An 18,700-nucleotide genomic window follows, 5' to 3' on the forward strand; every position below is an offset into this window, starting at 1 on the left:
TTTGAGAGTATATGCAGAGCTCTCTTACCAGACAGTAGATATACAGTATAGCATTGCAGCAGAGATTGCAAAATGTTTAACTGAGCTTTATAGGGTTAATTTAAAAATATTTATGTTCTACAACTGTATTTAATAGCCCTGCATTTAATTCAATAGCCCTTCAATATCTTGTTTCAAGCCTTCAAATCAAAAAGGCCTCTACTTTGCTGTTTACATAAATTAGTATCAAGATTTTTATCTGATGTTGTTTACAACTCACATATTAAGATACTGAAGATTTGCTCACCACGTCATTCAAGTGGTAGATTGCTTAACACTGCTCACCAGTGTCTAGAACTCTTCAATGCCTAATACATTACACTTTAGAGCCATTTCTTTCAAACCAGTGAAAACACTCTTTTGGAAAAAAAAAGTCATTATTCACTATAAATCTTCTGGGAAAAAAAAGACAGAAAATAAATCACAATTCCAAGTAACATTGTTTGAGTTAGTTCAAATGACAAACTCTGCCAAACCAAAGCTGCGATATTTGTCCTACACAAAACCAGAACCAACTTTGATTCTGTACTGTGTTTGCTGCTGTCTTTTAGTTGTTCTCTGCATAGCTACCCAAGAACAGGATTGATTTTAAAGATTAGCTTTATTTCCCACTTGTACATCAAAATAAAAAGCAAACTGTGCTATTTGTGTCAGCGGCCAACATGGGTCAAGGATGATCTAAAGGCAGCCCGCAAGTGTCGCCATGCTTCCAACACCAACATACCATGCCCAACAACTTACTAAACCTAACCCGATGCCTTTGGAATGTGGGAGGAAACGGAGCACCCAGAGTAAACCCACGTGAACACAAAAAGAGCATACAAATTCCTTACAGGACAGTGCAAAACACACAAAATGCTGGAGGAACTCAGCAGGTCAGACAGTGGCAGGAACTGAACATGGATCACTGGCACTGTAAAGTGTTACACTAACCACAATGCTACCATGCTGTCCCCTGTGGTCACCGATGTTGCCAATCCTCTCCAGTGAATTTTTTTTTCCTTGTGTTTTTATCCATAATTTTAGTCTGCAAAGCTAAATCAATCACAGCCAAGACACCAGGAAAACAGAAAAGAGAAAGGAAAACTTGGCATGGCCCAAATAATTGAACAGTTGACACCCCAAACCATTACCTAATCCACAAAACACTTTTGATATTAGAGACCTGACATTTCCTCCCCGATAATGAAATCAAGTGGCCCTATGCAAGGAGAACAAAACGTATCTGCACAATGAAGAGACTGCTGTTGTATGAGAAATAGGAAATGGTAAATCACATGCAGTACAGCCCATCTGCAACATCATGAAAACTGCTACAAATGCTCAGGACTCTGCCTCCCCAGCACCCAGTTCAATTTTCAAGAGGCAGAAGAATGAACAAAAAAAAGATAAAAGATAGCAGATACAGAGCAATATTTCTCCAAAATTAACATTACCAATAACAAATAGTGACAACTATGAAAGCTTTAACCAAGACTAAATTTCAGTCATACTGACCTACTTAAATGATATTGAAAATGCTCAATTATAACAGAGGGATCAGAAACAGAAATTTATACTGAACAAGTATGGAATGTAAAGAAATGAACAAAAATATAACGACAGTGCAGAGAATCAAGGCTCTTCAGTTGAGGTTATCAGGGATCAATACAGTTAAGGAGGCTAAAATGAGTCAATATTGGGCAAGTAATGTTTCTACAAGAGTGGTAGGTCTCTGGAACGTGCAGGCAAGTGAACTGGTAGAAGCAGGTTCGATAGCAATACTTGAGGCATGTAGATCAACACATGAACAGGCAGGGCAAATTGGGATATGGAGCTTGTGCAAGTGGATGCGTTTAGTGTAGATTGGTTTTATCGTTAATGCAGGTGTGATGGGCCAAAGGGTCTGTTCCTGTACTGTTCTATTGTTCTCACTGTGTACACTTCTCCCTTTAACTCCTGGTGCACCATGAATGCAGAAGGCGTCACCTACAAAATGTACCACAGTTAAATCACTTCTCTGACAAATCTCCAAATTCCCATGATCTCTGCTACTACCAGGACCTCAAGGTGAACTGAAACACCAACACTTGCTTACACCAACACACAACTTCACATCACCCTTAGTTATTTTTAAAAAGCCAACATTCCTTCTTTGTCATTGTGTCTGCATCCTGGAACTCCTCGCTCAGCAATATAGTAGAAGTACTGCGCCAGTACAAGAAGGTGGCTCGTCACCATTCTCTCAAGAGCTTTAAGGAATGTCAATAAATTCTGGCCTTCCAGTAAATTCCAGTAACACAAAAAAAATGGAAGCAAACACTGAGGCAGCAGAACACTGGTAAGTATGCAAAAGTAATGACCTGATGTAGCAGCCAAAAATGTGATGCACCAGATCATTACTTTTGCATGGTGAAGTTTAAACTAAGTATTTATGCTGAAGTATATAGTTAAGTGAACTACTGTGTATACTTATACTCATGGTGAAATTTAAACTAAATATTCTCAAAGATTTTCAGATATTACAAAATATCTTACCTTACATATATTTGATTTACTGAAAATACTCAAGATAAAGTAAGCATACAGATAGTAGTTGTCCTGCTGTGCATCTCTTGTAAAACACTTACGCAAAAAATGTTTTTCCAATAGAGCAATTTCAAGATGTCCTTTGATCTCATTCAGTCTTTCCGATTCTGTTCTGTTGAAATCTTGAATTCCTAAAGCCATAATCGATGACGCTGTGGGGGCCTGAAATAAGAATGAAAATACTTACTGGAAATAAATAATTCACCAAACAAACTGCATGAATTAGGGTGGCACACAGCAAATAAAATATCCTGAACTGCAATTCAAGGCGCTGAATGCTACAACCAACAAAATTTTGCTGTTCTGACTTAATGCAGAGATTTTCCAAAATGCCCATTTCCATTAAAGTGAATCAATAAAATGCAAGGAATTGTTCAATAAACTGCACGTTCTCTCAGAAAGGAACCAGAGTGATTTAATCCAAAACCCACAATACACTGATTCTAGGATATTGGAATAATCCATGCAGATTGGAAGGTGAATAACCTAAACCTACTGTTCTTTTAAACGGATGTAGGAGTCATGTATCTGTTCTCTATTTGCTTTGTATTCTGTGTTAACCATTTATTATGTTTAATATGGTAACTAGTCACATTAACGTGGTCATGATAAAAGCAAAGGGAATAAGTTACATATTCTTGCTTATTTTGTGGCAGTTTGTAGTTTAGGACTGACAGAGGTCATACCTTTGCTGACCACTTAAGATTGTATGTTTGCTCAAGATCGAAATAAGCAAATTGATACTTTGGAACAATCATTTCAGTGGAGCTGAGGGTGCGTCACAAAAGTATAACATATCCCATGGCAGTCGCAGGCTAGTGGCAATTGTTTAGTTTTGGATTAGTTTTTGCCGCTACAGAGGGAATGAGAAAGCTGGAAATGCCACTAGTTAGCCAAACATTAGTACAGTCGACCTTCACTAATCCGACTACCTGTAATCCGGTTCCTTTGATAATCCGGCACTGATTATGCTTAATGTGATTCTTCTGTGATTCGGCATTTTCACTAATCCAGCACTCCTCAAATCCCAATGGCGCCAGATTAGTGAAGGTTGACCTGTAGTATGAAAATGCTGATGTCTTTTATAAAGGATGTTAATACAACAGGCCTAAAAAATATCATGGTTGATAACATGATTAGAGCATTACGAGGATATCTTTATTACTATAGACAAGGGAAACCAGTGAAAATTAGATTTAGAGAAGATTGGTGATAATGTCCCATGTAACAGGTTATTTAAAGCACACAGGATTGGAAGTAATATACTGCCAAGGACTGACAGACAGGAAAAAAAGGAGTAGTGTTTAATGAGCTTTTCTCAGCAGAGCAGATGGCGACTTGTCGGGGACTGCAGGGATTAGTGTTTGGAGACCAGCTATTCGTAATGTATAACAGTGATTTGGAAGAGGAAACCAAAGGCAACGTTTTTAAATTAGCAAACAACACAGAAATGAGAGTGGGATGACAGAGTTTCATTTCACAGGGTCTTGACAACTGAAAACACAGCTATAAAAGTGGAGTAAACAAATATGAAATTGAGAGGAATCTTTGAATTAGAAAATCACAGATTACTCTGAGATTTCTAAGACAGGGAGAAGTGAGGCTTTGAATGGGTTTAAAAAGAAATAGTGCCAGAGGACTAAAAAATACTGCTGACTCTCAGCCACTATAATAGTTCAAAAATACTTGATCAGTAAAATTGGGTTTCCCCAAGGCATCATTTACAAACAGCACGATGGCGCAGCAGGTGGTGTGCCAGCCGCTCCACTCAGGCTCCATCCTAACTGTCCATGTGAAATTTGTACATTCTCCCTGTAACTGAGTGGATTTCCCTAAGTGTTCCAATTTCCTCCCATATCCCAAAGGTGTGTTGGTTGGTATGTTTATTAGTCACGGCAAAATACCGTAACAAGAGTTCACAATTGGAGAGCCAAAGGGAAATCAATTCACATGTGATGGTGAACAGAAAACAGAGTAAGTAAGGGGTTGGGATTAATGGAATAGTTCAATGAGCCAAATAGCCTCCTCCTTTCCTCCTCAGGTGCCTTGCCGTTCGGCGTGGGCGATCATGTCTCTCCATCCATCACGGTCCCTGACCCTCCGAATTGTAGTTGTTGCCTCCCCTGTTTCTAACCATGATGTTATTCCAACTATCATTTTCATTCTCTGTCTGCCTCTGATTCTTTTTCCTTCCAGCTTTCCAGTTGTAACTAAATGTTCTAATGTCTCTCTTCGCATGGTGTGTCCAAAAAATTTTGATTGCTGTTTTCTGATTTTCTTTAAGTAATGTATGTTTTGTTTTCGTTCTCTGTAGAACTTCTTCGTTGGTTGTCCTGTCCGTATATGATATGCATAGCATTCTTCTGAGGAACCACATCTCTGCTGCATTGATTCTTTTTTCCATTGCATTTGTGATGGTCCATGACTCGCAGCCATACATCAATATAGGAAGAATGTAGCAGCTGAGAGTTCTAAGGTGGACGTCAATTGCTATTTTCTTGTTCATTAGGATGTTTCTCATTTCTGTAAATGCTGTTCTTGCCATTGCTATTCTTGCTTTTATGTCTGTTTTGCATCTGCCATCAGATGTTACCCATGATCCAAAGTGCTTGAAGTTGTGAACTTGTTTCAGGATTTTATTTCCCAATATGACCCTACAGTTTGGGATATCAGGTTTCTTTAATATTACCATTACTTCAGTTTTCTTTTTGTTTAAGGTTAGGCCAAGTCTTTCGCTCTCTGTGTTGATGGTAGATACTAGTTTCTGTAAATTTACTTCACTGTTTGCTATCAGTACTGTATCATCCGCATAGCGGAGGTTGTTGATATTGTATCCTCCTATACTCCTCCTTTATCTGAATGAAATATGAAATGCGCTTCAAGTTCTGAAACACAGAACACAAAATCACATACAGCAGCGCAGAACCAAGTCCTAGTATTTGAAATTTCCATCCTGGGAAAAAGACTCTGATTATCTGTTCTATCTACGAATTCCCCTCATAACTTTCTATACTTGGATCAAGTAGTTCTGCAGCCTCCAAAGCTCCAGGGAAAACAATACAAGTTTACGCAGCTTCTCATGGAGTTATAGAAAACTAGAGCACAGACACAGGCATTTTGACCCATCCAGACTGTGGCTAACCACTTAAACTGCTTAGTCTCATCGACCTGCACCCAGACCGTAGCCCTCCATATCCCTCCAATCCACATACCTATCCAAACTTCGAGCATTGAAATCAAAATTGCATCCACCACTTGTGTAGGCAGCTCGTTCCACACTCACCACTTTCTGAGTGACGATGTTTCTCCTCATGTTCCCCTTAAACATTTCACCTTTCACCTTGAACCCATGACCTCTAGCTGCAGTCTCATCTGACCTCAGTGGAAAAAGCCTGCTTGCAATTACCCTATCTATACCCCTTATCATTTTGTACACTTCCATCAAATCTCCCCTCAATCTTCTATGCTCTAGGGAATAAAGTTCTAACCTATTCAATCTTTCCTTCTCACTCAGATCTTCCAGAATCAGCAACATACTTATAAATTTTCTCTGTAAGCCTTCAATCTTATTTACATCGTTCTTGTAGGTAGGTGACCAAAACTGCACACAATACTCCAAATTAGGCCTCACCAACATCATATACAACTTTAACATAACATCCTAACTCCTGCCTTCAGTACTTTGATCTATGAAGGCCAATGTGCCAAAAGCTTGTTTAACGACCATATCTACCTGTGACGCATTATAACAGCTGTTCTTCTACAGCTTACTCTCTAATCCAGACAACATCCTGGGGAATCTCTTCTGTACACTCACATCCTCCACATCCTTCTGCCCCACCCCCACCCCCCTGCCCTCCCTCCCTCCCTAATGTGCAACAGTCATACTCTACATTACACTGTGTGGCCTAATCAAAGTTAAATTCGGCTGCAACATGACCAGCATGACCACCAAACTTTTATACTCAACACCCCGAAAGTTGAAAGCAAGAACGTTATACTCTGCCTTTAATACCCTATCTACTTGTGTTGACACTTTCAGGGAGGTATAGACTTGCACACAAAATTCCGCTGTATATCAATGCTTCTAAAGGCCCTAACGTTCACTGTAAACTTCAGTCCCTGCTACAGACTCACTTCACTTTCATCGACAATTCATGTTCTGAGTATTATTTATTTATCTGCAAAATTTCTCTTCCTTTAGACATTCGTTGTTCGTCAGTTTTGGTTTACGTACAGTTTTTCCATAATTCTATTGTATTTCTTTATTTTCCTGTAAAATGGTTAAGGGTAATGTAATGGGTGAAAACATATGCATAATTCACAACTACCGACATTGAATTGGGGTTCACTTTAAGAGGCTGGTCTGACGTGATGATGTAATGGCGTGAAGTTATTTACTGTGCTTTATGTTCTGTTTTTCGTTGTGAATAAAGGAGCTGTTACAGTTTCCCTTAAACATAAAACGCCTCTGCCATTTTATTTACAATGGCGCAAGAAAATGAATCTCAATATATGCACTTTGCAAATAAATTTACTTTCACTTCACAAAGTGCAACACCTCACATTGTCTAGATTAAGTTTAATCTGCCATTTCTGTACCAACTTTTCCAACTGGTCAATACCCTGCTGAATCCTTTCAGAAGCTTCCTCACAATCCACAAGTTATGTATTGTCTGAACACTTACTAATCAGCCCACCTAGATCTTTGTCCAAATTCATGTTTGTATTTATCAATGTAGAAGAACAATGTTCTACGAAGAAATATAATTTTTCCATTTAAACACAAATAAAGTACAGAGCACCAGAGTACAGAGCACAAAATGTTAGGAATTTAAACAAGTTTCATTCTTAAGCAAGATCAGCAAATAAACACTGCCTGGAAAGACAATTTTTAGCATTGGTAGGCGATTGCAACAACTTGTACAATTATGCCAATTCACCACTATCATTTGTGTTGAAGACATCACAACCACTGTTTTGGCTGCCAGTTCTTAGGTACATTAACACATTAACACACACACACACACACACACAGAAGCGGCTTAGAGCTTCACAAGACAGAAACTAATTTTGCTTTTCTTTCTTATTCTTAATAAATAATAATCTGGCAAAGAAGTGGAAACTATGCAACCAACTTTGGACGTATTTTCCACCCACTTCAGATTCTTTTGCAAAGAAGTGGGCTCAGGCAAGCGCTCAAAACAAATACCTCGTTTTACAGATGCAACAATGTCTCCCATCAGTTTCAACCTACACAAAACAAAAAAAAACACTCAGCAAATTTGAATGCAAGGTGGAAATGGCTCATACCAAGGAGTGTAATTTTAAGATGATTGGAGGAAAGTACAGGGCGAATGTCAAAGGTAACCATAAACCCAAGAAATTCCTCAGATGCTAGAAATCCAAAGCAACACACATAAAATGCTGGAGGAACTCAGCAGGCCAGGCAGCATCTATGAAAAAGAGTAAACAGTAGACATTTCGGGCTAAGACCCTTCATTAGGTCAATGTCAAAGGTAAGTTCATGTTTATGCTAAGAGTGGTGGCCAGGGGTGATAGTAGAGGCAGATACATTAGAGACATTTAAGAAACTTATCTACCCTGTGTACATGGATGATAGAAAAATGAAGGGCTATGTTGGAAAGTAGGGCCAGATTGATCTTTGAGTAGGTTAAAAGGTCAGTACACCATGAGCCAAAGGGCCTGTACTCTCCTGTAGTGTTCTATGTTGTAATCTGAAATAGAATAAGCAATATGTATTGACCCTGTGTTAAAGTATGAAGTTAATGAGTCTCCACAGTGTGGGTCAGAATCAAATTATCACCAAAGTCTGTCTAAATGCTCAATATTCCAACTTAAAGGCAACTTCATTAACTTTGACCTTGAAAGAGATAATAAACAGACTCAATGGTCCAAACGTCCTCCTCCTGTGTAGTAATACCTCTGAGATTCGCAGAGCTACAACACACACACACACACACACACACACACACACACACAGAGCTGGAGGATATCAGCAGGTCAGCCAGCATCTATGGAGGGAAATAAACGGTTGATGTTTTGGGACAAGGCCCCTCATCAGGACTGGAAAGGAAGGGAGAAGGTGCCACAATAAAAAGGTGGGGGAGGAGGAGGACGACAAGCTAGGGTGCTGGAGGGGGGAAATGAAGCAAGAAGCTGGGAGATGATAGGTGGAAATGGCAAAGTGCTAAAGGAGAAGTAATCTGATAGGAGAGAAGAGTGGGCCATAGGGGAAAGGGAAGGAGGAGGAGCATCAGGCGGAGGTGTTATGACAAGTGAGAGAAAAAGATAAGAGGCCAGAGTGGGGAATAGAAGAGGGCAGGGGAGGGAAAAAAATTACTGGAAGGAGAAATCGATATTCATGCCATCAGGTTAGAGGCTACCTAGATGGAATATGAGATGTTGCTCCTCCACCTCGAGCGTGGTCTCATCGTGGAAGAAGAGAAGTCCATGGACCAACATGTCAGAACAAAAATGGAGATAGGAATTAAAATGGATGGCCACTGGGTAATTCTGCACCTTACAGATGGAACGGAGGTGCTCGATAATGTGGTACCCCAATTTAGAGACGAACACATCGGGAGTACCGGATACAGTGGACAATCCCAACAGATTCTCAGATGAAGTGTTGACTGACCCGGAAGGACTGTTTGGGGCCTTAAATTCAGGTGAGAGAGGAAGTGAATGGGCAGGTGTAGGATTTTTGCCACTTGCAGGGATATGCGCCAGGAGGGAGATTAGTGGGAAGGGACAAGGACAAGGGAATCACAGAGGGAAGCAGGGGAAAGGTAAACATATATTTCGTGGTAGGATCCTGTTGAAGATGACGGAAATTGCAGAGAATAATCCATTGGAAGTGGAGGCTCATGGGGTTGGTAGGTAAGGACAAGAGGAACCCCTGTTAAGGCGGCAGGAAGACAGGATGAGCATGGATGTCCAGAAATGGAGGAGATGTGGGTGAGGCAGCATCAATGGTGAAGGAAGGGAAACCCCATTTTTTGAAGGAGGGTGACATTTCTGATGTCCAGGAAAGGAAAGCATCATCTTGGGAACAGATGCAGTGGAGACAAAGGAACTGAGAAAAGGGAATAGCATTTTTACAGAAGACATGGGGTGGGGGAAGAGATAGAGTCAAGATAGCCATGGGATTTGGTAGGTTTATAAAAGACATCTGTAGACAGTTGGTCTCCAGAGATGAAGACAGAGAGAGATTGAGAAAGGGAAGAAAGGTGTCAGAAATAGACCAAGTAAACTTAAGGGCAGAGTGGAAGTTGGAGACAAAGTTGGTGAAATTGACAAGTTCAGTATGGGTGAATGAAGCAGCACCAATGTAGTCCTCAACGTTGCACAGAAAGAGCTGGAAAGCATTATGAGGGTAGGCTTGAACATGGAAAGTTCCACGTAGGCAATAAAAACACACGCATAGCTGGGGCCCATGAGGTGCCTGTGGCTACCCCTGAGCTTGGAGAAAGTGGGAGAACCAAAGAAAAATTGTTGAGGATGAGGACCCATTCTGCCAGACAGAGGAGGGTAGTGATGGAGGGGAATTAGCAGCTCTGTTGTCAAGGAAGGAGTGGAGAGCTTTAAGGCCTTCTTGATGGGGGGGGGGGGGGGCAGGGTGGAATACATGTATAGGGACCAGACATCCATGATGAAGATTAGGCAATCAGCGCCAAGGAATTGAAAGTTGTTCCGGAGATCAAAAACGTGAAAAGTGTCACAGATGTAGATGGGAAGGGACTGAACCAAGGGGGATAAAATGGAGTCAAGTTATGTGGACACGAGTTCATTGGGCAGGAGCAGGCAGAGACAATGGGCCTACCGGGATAGTCAAATTTGTGGATCTTGGGTAGGAGGTAGAAAGGAGCAGTGTAGAGTAAGGGAGCTGTTTGGTGGGAGTAGATAGGAGATCTCCAGAGTTGATGAGTTTAGTGATTTCCAGGGATGAGTGAAAGAGATGTTTGAGAGTTGCCACCTGGTCTCAGCAAGATAGAGGTCAATCCGCCACACTACAACAACACCCCTTTTGTCTTTTGGTGTGATGGGGAGGTTGATATTGGTGTGGAGACAGTGGAGGGCAATATGTTCAGAAGAGCAATGTTCGAGGAGGAGAGAGGAATGCTGAAGTCAAGCCGGTTGGTGTCTTGGCAGCAATTAAAAATTAAAGAGCCAGAGCAGGCAGAGAACCAACATGTGGTGTTCAAAAGGAAGAGCGTTGGAGACAGGAGGAGGGGTCATTGGTGCGGGGTGGGAGAATCTTTGACCAAGAAATGGGCTCAGAGACAGAGGCTCTGAGGATTACTCTAATTTAAGATTAAACTGAACATTTTTACTTGGCTTAGTTAGAATAAGTAGTTAGGGTTGTTGTTCTACTTCTACAAATAAACATGCTGAATTAAAGTAAACCCAATGCTCCTTCAGCATTTCTTCCCGGCCCCCTCCCCCTCCCTCCCACACATACACTCAAGCATTATCTATTTATCTGTACTTTTTATAACCTGCTCAGAAACACTTAACATAGTTTACAAATTGTTTTATATAAGAAAAAGATGTTCACATCTAATATATCCTACCACAAAAAATTTAAAGTTAGGTGAAAATCAGTGATATTTTTAAAATGTGAAAAAAAATCTGTTGATATATTTATCAGTGGGGAGAACTGTTTAAAAACAAGGTGGGACAGTTGAAAAGAAGAAGTTAGACCATCTGTAGATGATGAAAAAAAATGCTTGATACTTGGAGTTACTTAAAAAAGACAAAGGTGGTTAACACTGAAGTACTAAGAGCAGGGTGAAATAAGGTGAATAAAAGAAAGTTTTACAATTGTTATTTAGGCCAAGGGGACAAGAGAAAGGAAAATTACTTTTATTTCTTTTGGAAAGAGTGTAATAACCTCTTGCTCCACTTTGATTTTGCTTACTCATAGCAGTTCTAAGTATTAAAATACTTCATTATCCTCAAAAATATCTTACAAATAAGTAATAACTAGGAGGTCGCAAACACAAGGAATTCTGCAGATGCTGGAAATTCAAGCAAACCACATCAAAGTTGCTGGTGAAGTCTGGGTAGCCTCCAACCTGGTGGCATGAACATTGACTTCTCTAACTTCTGCTAATGTCCCACCTCCCCCTCGTACCCCATCCGTTATTTATTTATATACACACATTCTTTCTCTCTCTCTCTTTTTTCTCCCTCTGTCCCTCTGACTATACCCCTTGCCCGTCCTCTGGGTTCCCCCCCCTCCCCCTTTTCCTTCTCCCTGGGCCTCCATGATCCTCTAATATCCCTTTTGCCAATCACCTGTCCAGCTCTTGGCTCCATCCCTCCCGTTCCTGTCTTCTCCTATCATTTTGGATCGCCCCCCTCCCCCTCCCACTTTCAAATCCCTTACTAGCTCTTCCTTTAGTTAGTCCTGACGAAGGGTCTCGGCCCAAAACATCGACTGTACGTCTTCCTAGAGATGCTGCCTGGCCTGCTGCGTTCGCCAGCAACTTTGATGTGTGTTGCAATAATTAGGAGGAGCACATTTTATAAGAGAGTATGCTTGGCATCCTCTATAACAGGTCAAGCCAGCTGTGAGTCATAAGCTTTCTCCTGATTCATCTGTCATACCAGTGAGACCTTTAACTTTAAGTCACATATCTGCAACTAGCAGCACAGCCCTGCCTGGTTCACTTGTCAAAACATAGACATTTGAAGTGCCCCTCATATTTCTGCTTGGATAAAATTCCACAGATTTCAATCGCCTTGCAGCATTTCATTTAGGAAAGTGCTTCCTGAGTTAATTTTAAATATGTGAAACCAAGTTATTTGGTAGAGGGCCACATGCAAACAGTAGACCAAATGAATCCCAAGAGGCTGGGAGGGTGTGTAACCATGGAAAGATTGAAACACAAGAGTGAGAAAAAGCATCTAGTGCTTTCCCAGCGTATATTATGTATAAACTCTGCTTCCAACCAGGTACAGATATTGACTATAACCAACGTTTTGATGACAAACTCTGTCAGGGATGATGCCTGGGCATGGCTCATCTGGTGGTACTTTTATGCCCATTGTCCATCCCTCCTGATTGGTTAGCCTTCATCCAATCAGGTTTCCGCTCCCCCACCTTGGAATCGAATTCCGGTTCTTACTTAGAACGAGGCCTTCATCTTTGTTAAAAAATCTTTTCCTTGAGGTTTATTTCAATGGTTTCTTTTACCAGGCGGTCCCAAAAGCCATTGGCGAGGCACAGTAGTTTTGTGCCAAAGTCAACCCTATGGCCATTGTGATGCAATTTCTGGGTAAAACAAACAGATATACCTCCTATGCTCCATGATGCAAGTTTTTACCGTACACCACGTCTGGCCGATATACGCTGCTCCGCATTTATAAGGTATCCTATAAACGCCAGCTGTCCTGAGTCCCAGGATATCTTTGGTCCGCATAAACTGTGATTTGAGCTTCCTTACAGGTTTATTAATCTGGTATTTCTTCATGATCCTGACAATCCTTCCAGAAACCGTGGAAATATAGGGAGGACAGGCAGTAGCGACAGGTTTCTCCTAGTTGTTAGGTTTCCTAGTTTTTCTGTTGGCCCTTTTAAAGGCCCAATTGGTTTCCTTCACCTTATAGCCATTCGGTAGGAACAACATGCATAATCATCTTATTTCCTTAGGGTGACTCTTTGGGTCCAAACTAGTTTTCACAGTTAATTAAAGTAGAAAGAACCACGGTACATTGGGAGTCATGATGGTGGCCCTGTTATTGTTGAGGTACAAGTCCACGTGAGTGGGTTTCTAAAAGATGCCATGTCCGAGGCTACTGTACAGATTCTTATCACAAATACAGTTGCAAAAAATTTATTTAAGAGGTCCCCCATCTCTTTTGGCTCCACATATGGATTTCCATTCTGGTCTTCCAGAGGACCAATTTTGTCACTTGCAATCATTTTGCTCTTAACATATCTGTTGAATCCCCTAGGATTCCCCTTCACCTTGTTTGCTACAGCAAATTCCTCCCTTGTTTTAGCCTTCCTGATTTCTTTCGTTAAGTGCTCTCTTGCATTTCTTATACTCCATAAGCACCTCGTTTGTTTTACCTGACTATTCCTGCTATACACTTCCTTTTTTCCTCTTAACTAGGGACTCAATATCTCTTGAAAACCAAGGTTCCCTACACTTGTTATCTTTACATTTTATTCTGACAGGCACATACAGGCTTTGTACTCTCAACATTTCACTTTTGAAGGCCTCCCACTTACCATGTACACCTTTGCCAGAAAATAGCCTGTCCCAATCCACACTTGCTAGATTATTTCTGATACCATCAAAATTGGCCTTTCTCCAATTTAGAATCTCAACCCGCAGACCAGACCAATCTTTTTGCATATCTACTTTGAAACTAATGCCATTGTGGTTGCTGGATGCAAAGTGTTCCCCTCCACGAACTTCTATCACCTGCCCTGTCTCATTCCTTAATAGCAGATCCAGTATCATACACTCTCTCGTTGGGGCTTCTACATATTGATGAAGGAAACTTTCCTGAACACATTTGACAAACTCTATCCCATCTAATCCTTTTACAGAATTGGATTCCTGTTCAATATGTGGAAAGTTAAAATCACCTAACTTATGCTTCTTGCAACAGTCTGTGATCGCTTTACAAGTTTATTCCTCCAAATCCCTAGGACTGTTGGGTGGTCTGTAATACAGCCCCATTAACATGGTCATGCTTTTCTTATTACTCAGTTCCACCCATGACACCTCAGTAGATGAGATCTCCAGTCTGTTCTGACAGAGCACTGCCATGACATTTTCCCTGACTAGAAATGTCACCCCTCCTCTTTTAATCCCTCCTACTCATTCACGTCTAAAGCAACTGAACCCCTGAACACTGAGCTTGCAGGCAAATTCATGGGCTCTTGACTGGAGATGACCTAACTCGGCACATCCAGCTAATGTCTTTGGAGAAAATACTAGTCTAGATTGATGCTGAAGTAGACAAGCATCAGGCACCTGGAGAAGCAGAGCTTGCTGCGGTCATTTCACTATAACTTTACAGAATGTCACTCATTGATGGGGACTGCACCTATAATCAAAGACATTCAGTTCCAATCACAATCCATTACTGAAGCCTTCACAGATCAGTAGGACATTAAATTGGCACACTAGCCAGGTGTCCAGATCACATCTATCACTGAAGGTACCTGGATGAGCAAGACACCTCTAGAATACAAAGGATTAATGCACTACAACAGGTTCATTATCAGTACTTCCTTTATAACCAGGCAGATGATGTGAAGAGCACAGAATCAGGTTTATTATCAATTATCTATGTTGTGAAATTTGTAGTTTTGCAGCTATAAAGTGCAGACATCAAATTATTAAAAGATATGGAAAATAAATAAATAGTGCAAAAGATGAATAATGAGGTAGCTTTCACAGACTATTCAGAAATCTGACAGTGAAAGAGAAGCTGCTGTTCTTAAAGTATTAAGCACTGGTTCTCAGGTTCCTGCATCTCTTCGCTCATGGTAGTATGGCAAAAAGGACATGTCCCTTTAATAGTGGATGCAGCCTTCTTGAAGCACCACCTCTTGAAGATGCCTTCAGCAGAACGAGTTGTGCCCATTATGGAACTGGCTGACTCGACACTCTCTGTAGCCTCTTGTGATTCTGTACATTGGAGGCTCCATACCAGGCCGTGATGCAACTAGTCAGAATACTCTCCACCACAGAGCTTTGACCAGCGGCCAATCCAGACATCGGAAGCTTAGAGAGGAAGGGACTTCAATCAGGTCCACCGCCCAAGGATAAAAGGCAGGAGTGGTTTGCGGCAGTGTAATAGAGCTTTGACCAGCGGCCAGTCAGCATCTGGGATTGATTAAAGGAAGATTAAAGGCAAATTAAAGGAGGGCAGGGACAAGCGCAGCAGCCATCATCGCAGCTGCTGTTATTTGAGTGGACTGAGTCAGAGTGCTGATCTTAAGGTTTTAGCTCTGTGAGACTTCACTCAGAGAATGCAAAGCAAAAGCTTTTTTTTTCCTTCTCTTCTTTATATCTGCTCAGCTAGATAGAGATGACAGGCAAGATAGTGCAACGCTCCTGTTGTGGGATGCGGGAAGACAAGGAGACCTCCAGTATCCCCAATCACTACAACTACTTCCAGCTGCAGCTTCTAACAATCCACGTTAAGGAGCTGGAGCTGGATGAATTCCGGATCATTCGAGAGGCTGAAGGAGCGATAGATAGGGCATATAGGGAGGTAGGTACACCCAAGGTGCTGGACACAGGAAAATGGGGAAAAGGGGTTAAGGAGCCAGTGCAGAGTACCCCTGTGGTCATCCCCCTCAACAACAGGTACATCACGTTGGATACTATCAGAGGGATGACATAACTGAGGAAAGTCACAGTGGTCAGGTCTCTGATACTGAGCCTGCCTCTGCAACTCAGATGAGAAGTGGGAAGAAGAGGCACACTGTGGAGATGGAGGATTCATTAGTTAGGGGAACGGACAGGTGGTTCTGTGGGAGAGAACGAGATTCTTGGATGTATGTTGCCTCCCAGGTGCCAGGGTCCAGGATATCACAGATCAAATCCTCACCATTCTTAAGTGGGAGGGTGAACAGCCAGAAGTCGTGGTCTATTTAGGTACCAATGACATGGGTAGGGCAAGCGTCAAGGTTCTGCATAGGGAGCCCAGGGCGTTAGGTACTAAGCTAAAGGGCAGGATCTCCAGGGTAGGGATCTCAGGATTGCTACCCATGCCACGTGCTAGTGAGGCTAGAGCATGGAAGATTATACAGTTTAATATGCGGCTAAGGAGTTGGTGTAGGAGGGAAGGCATAAGATTTTTGGATCATTGGTCTCTCTTCCAGAGAAGGTAGGACCTATACAGAAGAGATTGTTTGTACCTGAACTAAACAGGGAATAATATCCTGGCAGGAAGGTTTGTTAATGCCGCATAGTGGGGTTTAAACTAGAGTTGCAAATTGATGAGAACCGGAGTGCCAGAACAGTTAGTGGAGAGGTTGAAGAAGTTGATGTTGGTAAGACCTCAGACAACGTTAGGAATCAAAAGGTTGAGCATGGTGCGACAAAATCAAAAACGGTGAATACAGGACTGAATGTGTTGTATCTGAATGCGTGCAGTATACGGAATAAGGTAGATGAACCTGCAGCACAGCTGCAGATTGGTAGGTATGATGTTGAAGGCATCACCGAATCATGGCTGAAAGAAGATTATAGCTGGGAGCTTAATGTCTAAGGATACATATCGTATCAAAAGGGACAGACAGGAAGGCAGAGGGGGTGGCGTTGCTTTATTGGTAAAAAATGCAATGAAATCATTAGAAATAGGTGACATAGAGTCAGAAGGTGTTGAATCATTGTGGATAAAGCTAAGGAACTGCAAGGATAAAGAGACCCTGATGGGAATTGTATACAGAGCCCCAAACAGTAGTAAGGATGTGGCCTAGAAATTACAACAGGAGATAGAAAATGCATGCCTAAAGGCCAATGTTACGATAGTCATGGGGACTTCAGTATGCCGGAAGATTGGGAAAAATCAGGTTAGTGATGGATTGCAGCAGAAGGAATTTCCAGAGTGCCTATCAGATGGCTTTTTAGAGCAACTCGTGGTTGAGCCCACTAGGGAATCAGCTATTCTGGGTTGGGTGTTGTGCAATGAACCAGAATTGATTAGAGAACTTAAGGTAAAAGAACCCTTATGGGAAAGTGATTGCAATATGATCAAATCCATGCTGAAATTTGAGAAGGAGAAGCCGAAGTCAGGTGTATCAGTATTGCAGTGGAGTAAAAGGAATTACAGAGGGATGAGAGAGGAATTGGCCAGAATTCTTTGGAAAAGAATACAGGCAGTGATGATGGCAAAGCTGCAATGTCTGGAATTTCTGGTAGCAATTTGGAAGGCATAGGATATATACATCCCAAAGAGGAAATAGTTTTCTAAAGGAAAGAAGATACAATCATGGCTAACAAGAGAAGTTAACACCAACATAAAAACCAAAGAGAGGGTATATAACAGAGCAAAGATTAGTGGGGAGTTAGAGGATTAGGAAGTTTTTTTAAAACCAACAGAAGGCAACTAAAAAAGTCATTAAGGTAAAGATGCAATACAAAAGTAAGGTGGATAATAATATTAAAGAGAGGGGGGCATGAAGCGTGTGAAGTTACAATAACTAAAGAGAAGGTTCTTGGGAAACTGAAAGGTCTGAAGGTAGATGAGTGGACCAGATGGTGTACACCCCAGAGTTCTAAAAGAGGTGGCTAAAGAGATCATGGAGGCAATACTAATCGTCTTTCAAGATTCACTGATTGTGGAATGGTTCCAGAAGACTGGAAAATTGTAAATGTCACTCCACACTTCAAGAAGGGAGAGAGGCAGAAGAAAGGTAACTACAGGCCAGTTAATCTGACCTCAGTGGTTGGGAAGATGATGGAGTCGATTATTAAGGCTGATGTCTCAGGGTACTTGGAGGCATATGATAAAGTAGGCCACAGTCAGCATGGATTCTTCAAGGGAAAATCTTGCCTGACAAATCTATTGGAATTCTTTGAAGAAGTAACAAGCAGAATAGACAAAGGAGAATCAATTGATGTCGTGTATTTGGATTTTCAGGAGGCCTTTGTCAAGGTGCCACATGAGGCTGCTTAACAAGCTACAAGCCCATGGTATTACAGTAAAGATTCTAGCATGGATGAAGCAGTGGCTGATTGGCAGGAGGCAAAGAATAGGAATAAAGGGAGCCTTTTCTGACTGTCTGCCAGTGACTAGTGGTGATCCATAGGAATCTGTATTGGGACTGATTCTTTTTACCTTATATGACAAGATTTAGATGTTGGAATTGAGGGCTTTGTTGCAAAGATTGCAGATGATATGAAGATAGCTGGAGGGGCAGGTAGTTTTGAGGAAATAAAGAGGCTATAGAAGGACTTAGACAGATTAGGAGAATGGCCAAAGAAGTAGCAGATGGAATAGAGCGTTGGGAAGTGTAAGGTCATGCACTTCAGTCGAAGAAATGAAAGAGTTGACTATTTTCTAAGTGGAGAAAAAATACAAAAAAAAG

At 41.5% G+C, this 18,700-nt stretch overlaps 1 protein-coding gene across 4 annotated transcripts in view; it reads right to left on the reverse strand.

The window, feature by feature from the left end:
* The window catches only part of gramd4a (GRAM domain containing 4a), a 166,381-nt gene that overhangs the window by 98,648 nt on the left and 49,033 nt on the right, over positions 1 to 18,700 (reverse strand). For all 4 annotated transcript variants that reach the window (XM_072241011.1, XM_072241013.1, XM_072241014.1 and 1 more), the window contains one exon: positions 2,649 to 2,769. In XM_072241011.1, coding sequence (XP_072097112.1) covers positions 2,649 to 2,769 — 121 coding nt within the window. The remainder of the gene's footprint in view (positions 1 to 2,648; positions 2,770 to 18,700) is intronic.

This window comes from Mobula birostris, chromosome 23 (assembly GCF_030028105.1).
Source record: "Mobula birostris isolate sMobBir1 chromosome 23, sMobBir1.hap1, whole genome shotgun sequence".
NCBI lineage: Eukaryota > Metazoa > Chordata > Chondrichthyes > Myliobatiformes > Myliobatidae > Mobula > Mobula birostris.